The sequence below is a fragment of the Myzus persicae genome, unplaced genomic scaffold, assembly GCF_001856785.1.
Source record: "Myzus persicae strain clone G006 unplaced genomic scaffold, MPER_G0061.0, whole genome shotgun sequence".
Lineage (NCBI taxonomy): Eukaryota > Metazoa > Arthropoda > Insecta > Hemiptera > Aphididae > Myzus > Myzus persicae.
Genome location: NW_019103955.1, coordinates 149,552 through 163,048, shown reverse-complemented (window position 1 = coordinate 163,048; position 13,497 = coordinate 149,552). Strand labels below are relative to the sequence as shown.

Genomic DNA, 13,497 nt, shown 5'->3' with positions numbered 1-13,497 from the left:
GATTTTATTAAATTATTCCAAACATTTTTACAGAAACACAATGAATTAATAAAACTTTTTAAGACAACAATAGAAAATATCCCAACAGTTGAATGCCGAATGGTTCTTAAAGTTGACAAGATACCTGCAAGTGAACATCAATGGCAATAAATTTGAAAACTATGATAATATATTACAAAAACGGAGTAATGAATATGTAAGAGTCCAAGAAACTCATTAATCTTATGATGTCTACAAAATCCTTGAATGTGCTGGCCCGGCAGAGATGGATATCACTTTGAATGAAAACAAATTGATCCAACAAGTGGTCTAAATACAAATAAAAAAATACCAGCTATGTATACAGAATAATGATATAAAAACATCCCGAAAATCATTTCCTCCACTTTAATCAACTATTTAATTGGTTTATCTATCGTTGACATGTATACAAAAATCGAAAATTAAAGATGATCAATCAATACTCAAGGTTGATCAATATATTCACCTGAAAGATGCATTTGTTACCGACAGAAATTTTGAAAATATAGAATAATTCTACATTTTGCCCTCGAGTTTCATTAGCAGTCCTGGGGATTTGCAAGAATACTCGCAAAATGCTGTCTGTATCACGCAAAAAATGGAAAACGTTGCTTATTTATGACATTCACATGTAATAGTCAGTGGCCTGAGATAATAGAACAACTATTACCCCATCAGAAACCAAGAGATCGCCATGATTAAATATCAAGAGAATTGAAATTTAAATAATGAATGGATTTATAACAAAAAGTAATATTTTTGATGTAATTTTATCATAAACAGTTTTATTCAATACAATGAAAAAAAAAGGATTACCACAATATATTCACACTCTGATATGGTTAAAAAGTAAAATTCATCCCAATCAAATTGATTATTTCATTTCAGCCGTGTTCTCATATCCAGAGAAAGATATTGAATTGCTTTAATTCGTAAAGGATCACATGGACTATGGATACATGGATATTGATACAAGGACCATGTGGATAATGGAATCAATTTTTCTCTTGTGTGAAACATGGATAGTGCACATTTAACTATCTTCGAAAAATGATAGACGAAACCAGAACTAATTCTAAAGGATATCCATTGTACAGGAGACAGAGTACGATGGACGGTGGTTTTAAAATCAATATAAAAATTAAAATGACGAATGTGAAATATTGGCCGTTATTCGACTGCGGTCAAACGTTTCAACCTTTTATATCTTTTCTGTGTTCCAATTGCGTCATATTGTATATTAGGTAAGCGTTAAATACACATAGTATATTTAGCCCATATACAACGGTGTGCAGATCTATTTAAACGCGATTTGGTTTTCACTTGACGAGCTTACGAAAATTGTATATCATCAGTGTGTACTCTTATTAACTAATATCTTTATGTATATAATTCTACAGTACGTGTGTATGTCACTCAACTCCTCCTAAACGGCTGGACCGATTAGAATGAATTTTTTTGTATGCGTTTTGGTGACGCCCTGGATGGTTTAAATTCACAATTGAACCCAATAGGTCCAACCGTTAATATATGGTTGCTGTGTGATAAGGTTTCTTATCATATTAGTTTGTAATATAGTTATCAGATATAATGTAGTGTCGTCGCTTTTGTATTTTTTTTTTAATATACTGCATTTGACGCCACAGTCACTCATCTGCTAACCTTTCTGTTGTGATGTAATTATATTTTAATAAAGTGTCATTACTACTAATATGCATTTATTTTATGTCATAATTATTCATGTACGCAAGTAACATGAAACAGTTGCTATATTGGTTATAGGAGAATTATAAATATATTAGTAGAAATTGATATTTTTTTTTGTTTATTGGTTGCCTGCAGTGGTTCATTGGGCATGCATACAATTGAATTTTCGCTCATTGCCCACCAAGGTGGCTGTGTTGCACTCATAGCCGCTCATCGGCGTGTTCACAATCAAAATAAAAATAAAACATATTATTCATATAAAATAATCATTAAGCGGGGCCCGCAATCCACAGCAGGTACGCATAATATACTGCTCGCCTTATCACCATCGAGTCTCATATAGAGTTGGCATTTTTAACGGGCAACAAAGTGGACAGCACGGGATCAGCTAGTATTTTATATATTTTGACTGATTTTTATTTAATTTTGTATTATTTTTTGAATATCACTGATAAAATAATTACTAATTTATTAAGACAATCTATCGGACGCAATTGGAACATAAAAATGTCGGATAAATAATATAACTATCTGACTTGTAACATTGGAAAGGAGGCAATCGGAACACAGAAAAAATAGGGGAAAAATCATTAACCCGTGTCGGGGACGCAATAGTCATCAGCATCGGTACAATTGATTGCAGAAACTTAGATTTACCAGAGAGAAACACATTTACATACTGTAGCTATATTATGAAGAAGTGCTTGAAGAAGCATATATCTCATGTTTGTATTGATTATTCTCGTCATCAAAACAGTTAGACCAGTCCCTTCTCTATCTTTCCTCGAAGCACATCGTACAAGAAAAAACTCAACATTTGGAAAATTGATGATGCCTCATTGTTTGCGCTGCATACGATGAGCGCGGCATATTTTATTATTTTATTCTTATTCTTAATTATTATAATCTTGTTCTTAATTGTCATAAACATATATGATTTATCGCATATTATTATTAAATAATATCTGCATTTTATCGGCATTGCACTTTAGCGGTTTCTTGTTTCTGTCACAGAACACGGCACCGGCTGACCAAAAGTTAGTCACAGGACACGAGACCGCCGACTTGCAATCACCGATCAAACAGGTATAACAGGCCCGGAGGATTGACCACCGAACTCATTCGACTTCTTTTCGACGTCGTAGTAAGACTCACCCGGGCAGACTTACGTGACTAGGAAAGTAGTTCTCTCCCGCACAACCCAGCGAACGGTTTGTGAGACTGTTCAATTCTTTTGGGTTTCTTGCATTGAATCGGGGTCTCACCTATCGGACCATGGTGCAATAGTCAGTGATCTGGCATTGCACCGTCCGTAAATCGCCGAGTTCCCGTACCCAGTCCGTGCGCCCGGTGTACCGTACCGCCGTTGTCAAGTCCATACTCCCGAGTGACCTTCGTCGCCATAGTCGTAACGTTCGTCGTCTATAAAACCCGCGGTCATTGCGACCAAACAGTGCGTTTTCTCTTATATAATACGGTCATTGTGACCAACCTAATCAATCTGGTTTTTTTTTCGTATTGTATAACCTCATATAAATCTTTGTCAATATAAAAACAATTAGTCAAACTTGTAGTGCGTTTTATTTTATTTTTACTCAACTCCAATTCTATACACTCATGATACCTACATTTCACAATTTTATTTATGAGTTGGAAAATATTTTTATAAAATTATTTAAATCCATTTCTATGGAAAACAGTGTTGGTTCAAAGTTAAAACTTCACTTCAGTAATGCTCATTTTAGTCATCCTTGTACATTTTGCGACAAATGTTTCTTATTAAATTTATACATAATGTTTAGAATTTTCACATCAATATTTAAATACATCTTTAGATCCTGGGAAAAAATTTAAAAATAGAAATTGTACTATTTTATCTCATTTTATTTTGTTATATTTTTATTATATTTATGTTTCATTTGTTATTATATATTTATTGATTTATTTATCTTTATAGTTGTTACAGTAACCATTGACAATTATTTTTAATAGTTTGTTCTTATTATTATTAATGTTTGTATGCATATTATAATAACTCAATTTTATTTTGTATATTTATCAGTGGCGAAGCGTCATAGGAGACAAAGAGACAACGTCTCCCCACTTAGAAATTAGAACACGGGACAAACAAATAAATATTTTATTTTATTTAATATTAGATAATGTGAATTTTATTTTATATTATAAAATATATGATGTATATTATGTTTTAGTATTTGTTAAAATCGGTTTTTCGTTGTAGTGTTGACGTGTTGTACAGTTATGGATTTCTTAAAATAGATTAGAAGCGCGCGATACGGCCGTAGGGTCATTCCAAATATGGTATTATATTATCTAATAGACGTTGCGACGCAACGTCTCATCAATATGGGCGCGCGGGTACAGGGGGAATGTTAATCAGAGTGCGGTTTACTATGTAGTATGTACGCTATGAGACGTGTCTCGCCGTTCGTAATTACCACAATCCTCAATATTTATTATCGACGTCACCGTCGCGATTGTCGCGCTGCGCCATCGGATATAATATAGTAATATTCTTTTCTTATTCGTATCTATATAGTGAGCAATAATAAATAATAATAATATTATAATACGTATTTAATTTTAATAGCAGTGTATTTATAATAATTCATATTTTATATTTAAATTGATGAATCTTTTAAACATATTTTAAACTATTTAGTTGTTGTTTTCCGTTAAATTTTTTTTTGTCGCTTAAATAATTTCTTTCTGAAAAATATTATTTTAAATTTGTCTACCCTAATCCCGAACCCAAGCTTCGCCACTGATATTTATAACTCATTGTGTAACTAGTAATCAAGTTAACCACTAGGGATTTCTTTACTTTTTTCATTACTTTAAAAGCCTCAATAACTAGCTCATTAGCTTACATAGTAGTATATGTACGTTATTGTCCTTACTTATACTTTTTTCAATAATGTATTTTGTTTATATTACTGTCTTCATAGTTCATTTAGGAGAAATGTTTTGTTACACTAATAAACTGAAATGTGTGAAAAATGTAACTATGTTTAATTGTTTTTTTATATTAATGTACCTACGTCCAAAACATAAAATTGTTTGTTATTGTATGAACTATAGTCAAACAAAAATAATAATTGTACTACTATAATTTTTTTAAATATTTAAATAATTATTTATATTAACTTTAAATATAACTAGCATATATTTAGTTTGTACTATTTTAAATACGATTATTTACTCAATGTTTAAGAGTAAAATCCTTTATATTAAAGGATTCCAATATATAATGTTATTACTAAATATGTATTTATATTAATACAATATACATTTTTTTATAAGTAAAAATAATTGTACAGCTTTAAGTTCTAAAATAATATATTATACTTTCAATTATTGTATATTTTTTTGTATTGAAGATATTTCATATTAAATTTTAAGTCAACACTGAAGACACCTTTGTAAATGGTGGACCATATTTAACCTTAAGAGCTGTGTATTTCCTCATCAATTTCATCTATTCTGAGATTTAACTATCATGTAATTATCAATGCATATAATTTTAACTTATATAGATTATAACGTTTAGCTAGTAAATAAAATAAAAAAAAATAGTTAGCAAATTAGACGTTTTAGTTGTCATGGCCTTTTGTCAACAAAAACATATTTATGAATCATATATTTTCCTTGTTGAGGAAAAATATCCAGAAGCGTAGTATGTTTTTCTACATAAGGGCATAAAGCATATAGGTAGGTACTGCAAAATTGGAATATTGATTAATATAAATAATTGTAGTATTATAATTTATAAACACAATTAATATTGTCAACTTATTTGTAACTAGTATAGTTAGTTAAATGTTCCTACAATAATGAAAACATAAAGTTTTTAGGTTCTTGTTATGCTGTATGCCAACTCTGTAAGTTACAATTTAGAGTAATAAACAGCCCCAAATAAAATATAACAGTAAAGTACAACTTTAACATCAATCACATTATAATATTTACACATGGATAGTAACATATTTATTTAATTGGTAAACAAAGTAAATTTTGAAATAAATAAATGTACATTTAGTCTAATACAATTACTGAATACTTACATAATAAGAAATACATTTTAATAACATAAAACAATATCAGTCTCATAACCAGGTGTACATTTGTACACTTACACAAAAGTCATATAATAGTTGGGTAATTAATTCATCCAGAATATATAATATTTGATAAAGGTTTGTTAACAAAATAGTAAATTAAATTAAATTAAAATAGAATAATTCATATAATAGAAAATATTTTTCATAAATAATTAACTTAAAAATTAACTGGTTTCTTCACAGATAAATTCAAGATACAATACATTTTATAAAAATAATGAGATATATGTCATGCATGAGTTAAATTTATATTTGAATAGTTGTACTCAATATATATCTTAGTTAACATGTAGACAAATATTATTACTAACTTAAATATTACTTATAGTTCATATAAAAAAATTAAAAACTTTGTGCAAATTAATTTTACTGTTAATAATAATCAAAATCATATAAGTATTATACTAGTAAGCTATTAAAACATATTTATGAAAATAGAAAAATAATTTTATAGGAAACAATAAATATTAATTTGAATACATATTAAAAGAGTAACTTACCTTACACTCAAAAATTAATATTAAGTAATAACACTTAAATAAAAAAATGAATAAATAACAATGTGTATCAAAAAAAAAAAAGTTTTACAGAGTAATAAACTAATATCTAGGTATGTATAATGAACAATAAAAAGTTATGGCAGACTGTATCATTCTGAGAGGAAAACAGTTACATAAAGTATGCTTTTCTATAATCATAGGGCAATACACAATCATAATCCAGTATATATGAATGTTCATACTTTTGCTCTATATAACTAAAAAAGAAAAAAGTAAGGATTAATTAAACATATAAAAGTAATTTAGTAAAAGTAATTTAATTATTTCTAACACTAAACATAAAGCTCTAAACTAAATTCAGAATTTAATACTAGTATTATATAAAAAGTAAAAATTTTAAGTTGTACACTCATATTACTTACACAGAAGATATATTTCATTTAATGTAATTTATTTATTAAATAATAATTTATATCTACTGAGAAAATTTAAGATGTTCCTCGTTTATAATAATTAATAATTAACACTGTTAACACTCTGAAGTTTTAATTACAGTGTATGTGATTACTTTTTAATATAAATATAATTTGGTAATGTAATTTATGGTAAATATAAAAAACCTTACCTAAGTATTAATTTAACAAATACAACAGCATCATAAACAAATTTCGGATTCTCATCTTCCACAAAATGGAAAATTTTGGGCAGTTTCACTGTTAACATATTTGTTGTAAGTAAAATTTTTAAAAAAGTTAGCCATAAAAGTGTGGATGTAATTTTAAAATGTATACTTACTGATAAATCTGAGAAAGTGAGGAAGTCCATAAATGTGACACATGGATCTGCCAGAATGCTGAAGTAGAACCTGAAACAATGGATGAAATTAATTTTAAAATGTAGTAGAACTCAGGCCATCAAAGCTGCACCTTGATTAATTATATATAATTATTTAAATATTATGTTGTTTTGATTGTTTTAATAGATTAATATAGTGATCCCGCGTACAGATGCTGAATGTACAAGGGTAATGGACGACAAGGTGTAATAATTCAAGCCAATTTTATATTTATTAACATGAACTTTATTGTGAATGTAAAAACTGTTTGAATATTTTGTGTAGTTGAAATGATTTCAGTGAGTTTGTTGGCGTGAAGGTTCTTGTACTCTGACAAATCACGTCTGAATATCGGGTGACCGGGTCCCTATTTGAAAGACCTAATCTCCACTACTCTTTTATCGACAAAATAATGTTGACCCTGTTTACTATCGCTTGTGTGCGTATAAGGTCCAGGAAATGCTATCATCCCACGATCTTATGGTTAGAACTGCGATGTTTCGTATCATTTTGTTATCGACATAAAATAGCATAGTATCTACTGTTCTAATATTTTTAATAACATAGCTATTACAATACTGTCTTTTTAAACTGTCAATTTCTACTATTGATTATTTCATATTTGTCGTAGACTTGTGTGAGAGTTACTATAACCTATAGATTATGATTTGGCATACTCTATTTCGTATGTATTCCGCAACGCAATTCCCTAGTCCGATTCTCAGAACTACTATATTAACTATTGTATTGTTGGCCTAGCCATCCCGAGGTTAATAACATTTGGCTTTATAATACACCTATTTCGACAATCCGTATATGACGTTCCTATGCCTATCTCAAGTATATATGTATATGGCGGGACGTCGGTAGAGAGCAGTTGCATTAGTGTGTCAAGTATACAATATCGGCGATTTCCATTACTGCACAAGCATGACTCAATACAGCCCAAAATTCAAAATGTAACATCACACACAAAAGTAGTATGATACACACAGGTTTATAAAAATATATAGCCTAATTCCGCACACACAAAATGTACAATACCAAACAAATTTATTGAAATATAAAAAGGGGTACTGTTCTCCTATACATTAGTCGCCGAGTTTGTTTTTGTAATGAATGTGTTATATTTGAATTCAATGATAAATCATTGCATGAAAAAAAGATTCTGAGTTGTGTCATAAAAGTATACTTGCAAAGTTGCAAAAATAACTAAACTTAATAATTAACAACAAAAATTAATAAAAATAGAAAATATCTTATGGCTACAAATAGTGTAACTTTTCGATAACTTTTTTTTTTGTAAAGGTAGAGGTAGAAGAACTTGTGAGAAACCTTCTATTAAAAGTCGAGTTTATTACAAAGAGAAAAAGTTTTTTTCAAGAATAATTTTTAAAAATTTTTTACAAAATTTGAATTCTTTGAAGGTAAATATTTTTTAAATAAGCTCAGAAAAATAAATATAATTGGACCTTCTATTGACATACATACTTAAATTATAGGTTGGTATATTATAATTCATGATCAAAACTTAAAATGTATTTACAATTTTTTTATTTTTTTTAGTTGCAATAAAAATTCAAAATTATCTGTTTTGTTGTCGAACTAATTTTGTGATCAAATATTTTTTTTTTTTACAAGATATTTACAATCTATTCATAGAACAGTAAGTAAATTTGATAAGAGTAATAAGCATGAAAAATATGACGGGAGAAGCCACCCATTGATGACACTACCTATTTTGTTTCAGTTTAGTAATGGGATTTTCTAGGATTCATGCATTTAGCAGGTCACAACACCACGTTTAAGACGTCTAGCGGGATTGCCCGGAATCGAAGGGATTGCTAGATTTTTAATAAGAGGGTTAGAATGGTTGGTTAACCTACTGTGGAAACGCTTATAATATAGTTTTGCTTCGTCTTTGACGGAATTCATCGTGAGGTCTTGATGTATAGAATGGTTGGAGACATAATGTTGAGCATTAAGTAGTTTCCTTGGCGCAATATTTTGAAAAGTTTGAATCTTGTTAATGTTAGATTTTTTTTTGCATTACCCCAGAGCTGTATGCCATATGTCCAGATGGGCTTGATTAGAGATTTATAAATAAGAAGTTTAGTTTTAATGTTTGTGTATTTGTTGTTATTGCAGAAAGTTTTTTACAGGCGCAGCCGTAGGTTTAAATTTTGTCTTTCAGATTTAAGGTGAGGGGCCCAGGTAAGTCTGCGATCAAGTATAAGTCCTAGTCATTTGACAGTGGAAGAAGTAGGAATTTGAGTGCCATAAATAGATACCTCGGGGCATGGAGAGAGACGAAGTGTGAATGTAGTGTAGATAGATTTTGTCTGATTAATTTTAAATCGCCACTTGGTATACCAGTCTTCCATAAGGGTAAGGTGATTCTGAAGATTGTATGAAGCTATTTCCGGATTTGAATTTATAGATATTATTGCCTTATCGTCTGCATAATCAGCAACTTAAGTGTTTGGTGTGGTGGGCTAATCAGCAGCATAAATATTATAAAGTACAGGAGAGAGTATACCCCCTTGGGGAACACCGGCTGAAATATTGGATATAGTTGAGTGTGCATTACCGAGTCTGATGTGAAATATAAAAACAATTTTGTTATTTGTCAAAAAAATTTTAATTCGGATGTTATAGAACAATAAGTGACTAAAATATCACAAGGAAAATATATTTTCTAGGAGTTTCAAATTTACAAATTGTCATTTTCGTTAAAATCGCAAAAATAAAAAATTGAATATTGCAATAAAAAAAAATTGCTTATTTATATTTGACATAAAATGTAACTATTATAACAAACTTGTGCTGTAAATATTAAAATTATGAAAAAATATGGTAATTCAAGTAAAAACTTAATAATTAATTAATATTTATTTATTTATTTATTTATTTGTTTACCAGATTTTTTTTTTTTATTTGTAACAATTTAAATTGTTTCTATGCACCGTGCGTTCGTGCCTGACCCTGTCACCACCCTGTACGGCAGTACTCGATGGTAAGTAAGTTGGTAAACAGTAAAATACAGAAAGTTGGAACAGAAGTACTACCAAAATAGTGTATTGAAAAAGTACTATAATGTCCTCTGTTTGCGGACACAATGATAAGCAAAAAGTCCTAACCTTATAATATTTTTATCTTCTAAGGCCATATTATAGTTATTAGTCTAACTGTGATAAGTAGAGTGAAAATTTCTTATATCATATCATGGTTTAAGACTGGAACGAAATAATATAGTGGCACGAGAAAATGCTTACATCAGTTAACAACCTCTTAACGTGATCTAGCGGTCATATTCATAATCTATAGGATATTATTATTATTATTATTATTATTATTATTATTATTATTAATGCTTCTTTTCTGCACGGAATGTGCACCACAATTTTTTGAATTTCACAAAATTACATTTTAATTTTAAATTACCAAATCAAAAAATACCCACCTAATCCTACTTATTTCAATATTTAATACCTAATCCATATTTCCATAGCCAAATATCAGGATTTAATATAAAATTATCTTAGATTGTATTTAAGTATAATAATAATTATATCTATCAAAAAGTTCTTACTCAATAATTATGATATATTTCGTGCACTAAAGTTGGTCAATATTAAAAACTATAGGATATTTAAATCATCCTAACCATTATTTATTTAATATATTGCAAAAATTGAAAACATGTTATGCCTTTTAAGAAACATATGAAGAATTTTTTCAGAACTTGGATTTGAAATTAACATTTACATGCCAAGAATATAGAAGTGAAATATTGACCAGCATATTTGTAATGTATATTACAATGCGAATGAAGCAATATTCATACTTGGCTAATCAAGAAACAAAAATACAGTACAAAACAAAAAAAGTCATTAAAGTTAGTTAATTCCTAATAAAATAAAAAACATATTAATAAAATTACAAAATATTTACCTAAAATTAAATACGTTTCTTAGCACGATTTAATAAGACTTATAGAAGTCGACACTAGATGGCACTACTGTCATTCATGTGAGTACATTACAAAGTCACTTAGTCAGTAAGCTTAACATACGTCGACGCGCAACTATTCTATCTTAAACCGTAAATCATATACAAAGGATAGAGCTACTGGCTAAATATTTGAAGCCATACAAAACTTTACTCCGGGCGGATTAAGAACGTACCCGGGCGGCGGTCCACAACAGGTTTGTAGCACGCAGGTCAGCTCTGATTGGCTGAAAAATTGGCTAAATGACAAGACGGTGGAGGAGAAAGTTCTTATTCCGCCGGAGTATAAGGAGAATTGTGGCAAAATGCGTATGCGCGCTTCCGCAATAACCGCTGATTAAGACAGTGACAACGAAAAACCAAATTCCTGTTACTTTTTTTAAAATTTAATCTTAAAGTTTAAACCGGACTTTAAACTAAATTGTCATTATTTTATTATTTTAAAAGGAGTAATAAACCATGAACTAAAAATGTATAGAAGTAATTACTTATTAAATGTATAAATTATGCAATTTTTCTATAAATATAAGAATTAAGAATATACAACTAAGTATTAAATGCCATTTTATAACCACGGTATAATTTAAATAGGTACCTACCAAAGCATTATGAATTATGAAATATATTCATGAATAAATATATTTTATTCTAATAAATTATTAAATATTAACAATGGACAAATTAACGTAAATACTAAATAGGAAATAGTAAATACGTAATCAAGTACCATAATAATTTTATTTAGTATAATCATGATTACGCATGCGCAATCGATATCAGTCCCCTTGCAACTATAGTTCGCGACATAAGAAGTGGCCAGTGTTCGTTGCGAACCTAGCTACCGTTTCGCCTCAGTGGTTCATAATTTAATTTAATTAATTGCCTAGTGCGACGGCCGCGCAGTATGTGGTATAGGTTGAGAACTAATGATTAACAGATAGGGAAGTCGCGCGGTACACATAGGTCACTTTTCATGTCGTGGATTATAGTCAATAATGTTATCTTCAACGTAGTACACGTTTATAATGCAGTAACTCTATCCATAGTGTATGATCTAAGCCTTAGATGACCCCAATAATATACAGATATGTAGATATATGTATGTATAGTCATTAGTCGCTGAGTATAAGGTCTTGTAACATTTTATAGTTTTATAACACACGATAATAATGATTGTATTATTATTTACCGTTTACAATACAGACCCTACACAGCAGCATGATACTATTATACTTTGTCATCACATAGTGATTATACGACACGCGCTCGCTGGAAAGTAAATAAAATAATATCGCAAATAAAGTTCAAATTTTTCAGCGGACCGCCTAAATTGTCAAGCGGAACACCTGTTGGCGACCGCTGATCTGTAGGCACATTTGTATGTAATCGGGAAAACAGATTAATGAAACGCGCTCTGGTGGAAACAATTTCTACCTTCCGATGAGGGATGTAAACATATAATTTTATATTAGTCATTTTGTCATTTTACTTCTTCTTATAATCTAATTTTGCTATTGAAACTTTATACGCAGGCGAGTATAATTTCTACCTACTGATAATATCAAATGCATTCAAATACGTTTCACTAAAAGCAAAACTTATACGAAATGTCGGGAAAATACATACGATCTGGAAATAATATCCCGACTTCACGCAGAGGGAACTCACCTAACCATCAGAACGATAGAGCTCTCAGTGTTAAATTGTCCTCCCAATTGCAAAATGTTTGTAGTTAATCAAATTATAAACCAAGTAAGCGCATAATTTTTAAATGACATAGATTTTATGCCATAGAAATTGAATAGATCTATAAGATACTCTATTGATCAGTGTCACCATTACACATTACAGGGATGGTAAAAAAAACCTAATTTGAGACCTAAGTAATATTTTCAAACAAGTATTTACCTACTGTAATTATGATAGTTATTATAATTATTATATAACCGTCTTTTATATTAAGGAAGATAATCTAGTACGGGGATGGCCAATCTGAGCCTCAAGTCTTATTAACAAAAACCAACATTTACTTATAATTTTCATTATTGTTTTTAAAAATATTTAATTGTATAGAATGTTGCATATTCAGCATTTATATAATATAAGAAACGTAGTGTTTAACCATTAATAATAATAAGTATCATATTACGATCGGTGGGGATTGTCCATCGGTCAGTAGCCAGCACATAATTTCATTATACGACATTACGATTTATATGTTTGACAATAAAAGACTATAATTTACGTTTGCGTTATTATTCACATTAATGATACACAACAA

The 13,497-nt window shown here is 29.5% G+C and overlaps 1 protein-coding gene across 12 annotated transcripts in view; it reads right to left on the bottom strand.

The window, feature by feature from the left end:
- Positions 1 to 6,409: 6,409 nt before the first annotated feature.
- LOC111036841 (protein PF14_0175-like) overlaps positions 6,410 to 13,497 on the bottom strand; it is a 77,753-nt gene continuing 70,665 nt past the window's right edge. For all 12 annotated transcript variants that reach the window (XM_022319080.1, XM_022319077.1, XM_022319078.1 and 9 more), the window contains 3 exons: positions 7,166 to 7,235; positions 6,996 to 7,083; positions 6,410 to 6,627 (listed from right to left, as the gene is read on the bottom strand). In XM_022319080.1, the coding sequence (XP_022174772.1) occupies positions 6,540 to 6,627; positions 6,996 to 7,083; positions 7,166 to 7,235 (246 nt within the window). In that variant the 3' untranslated portion in view covers positions 6,410 to 6,539. The remainder of the gene's footprint in view (positions 6,628 to 6,995; positions 7,084 to 7,165; positions 7,236 to 13,497) is intronic.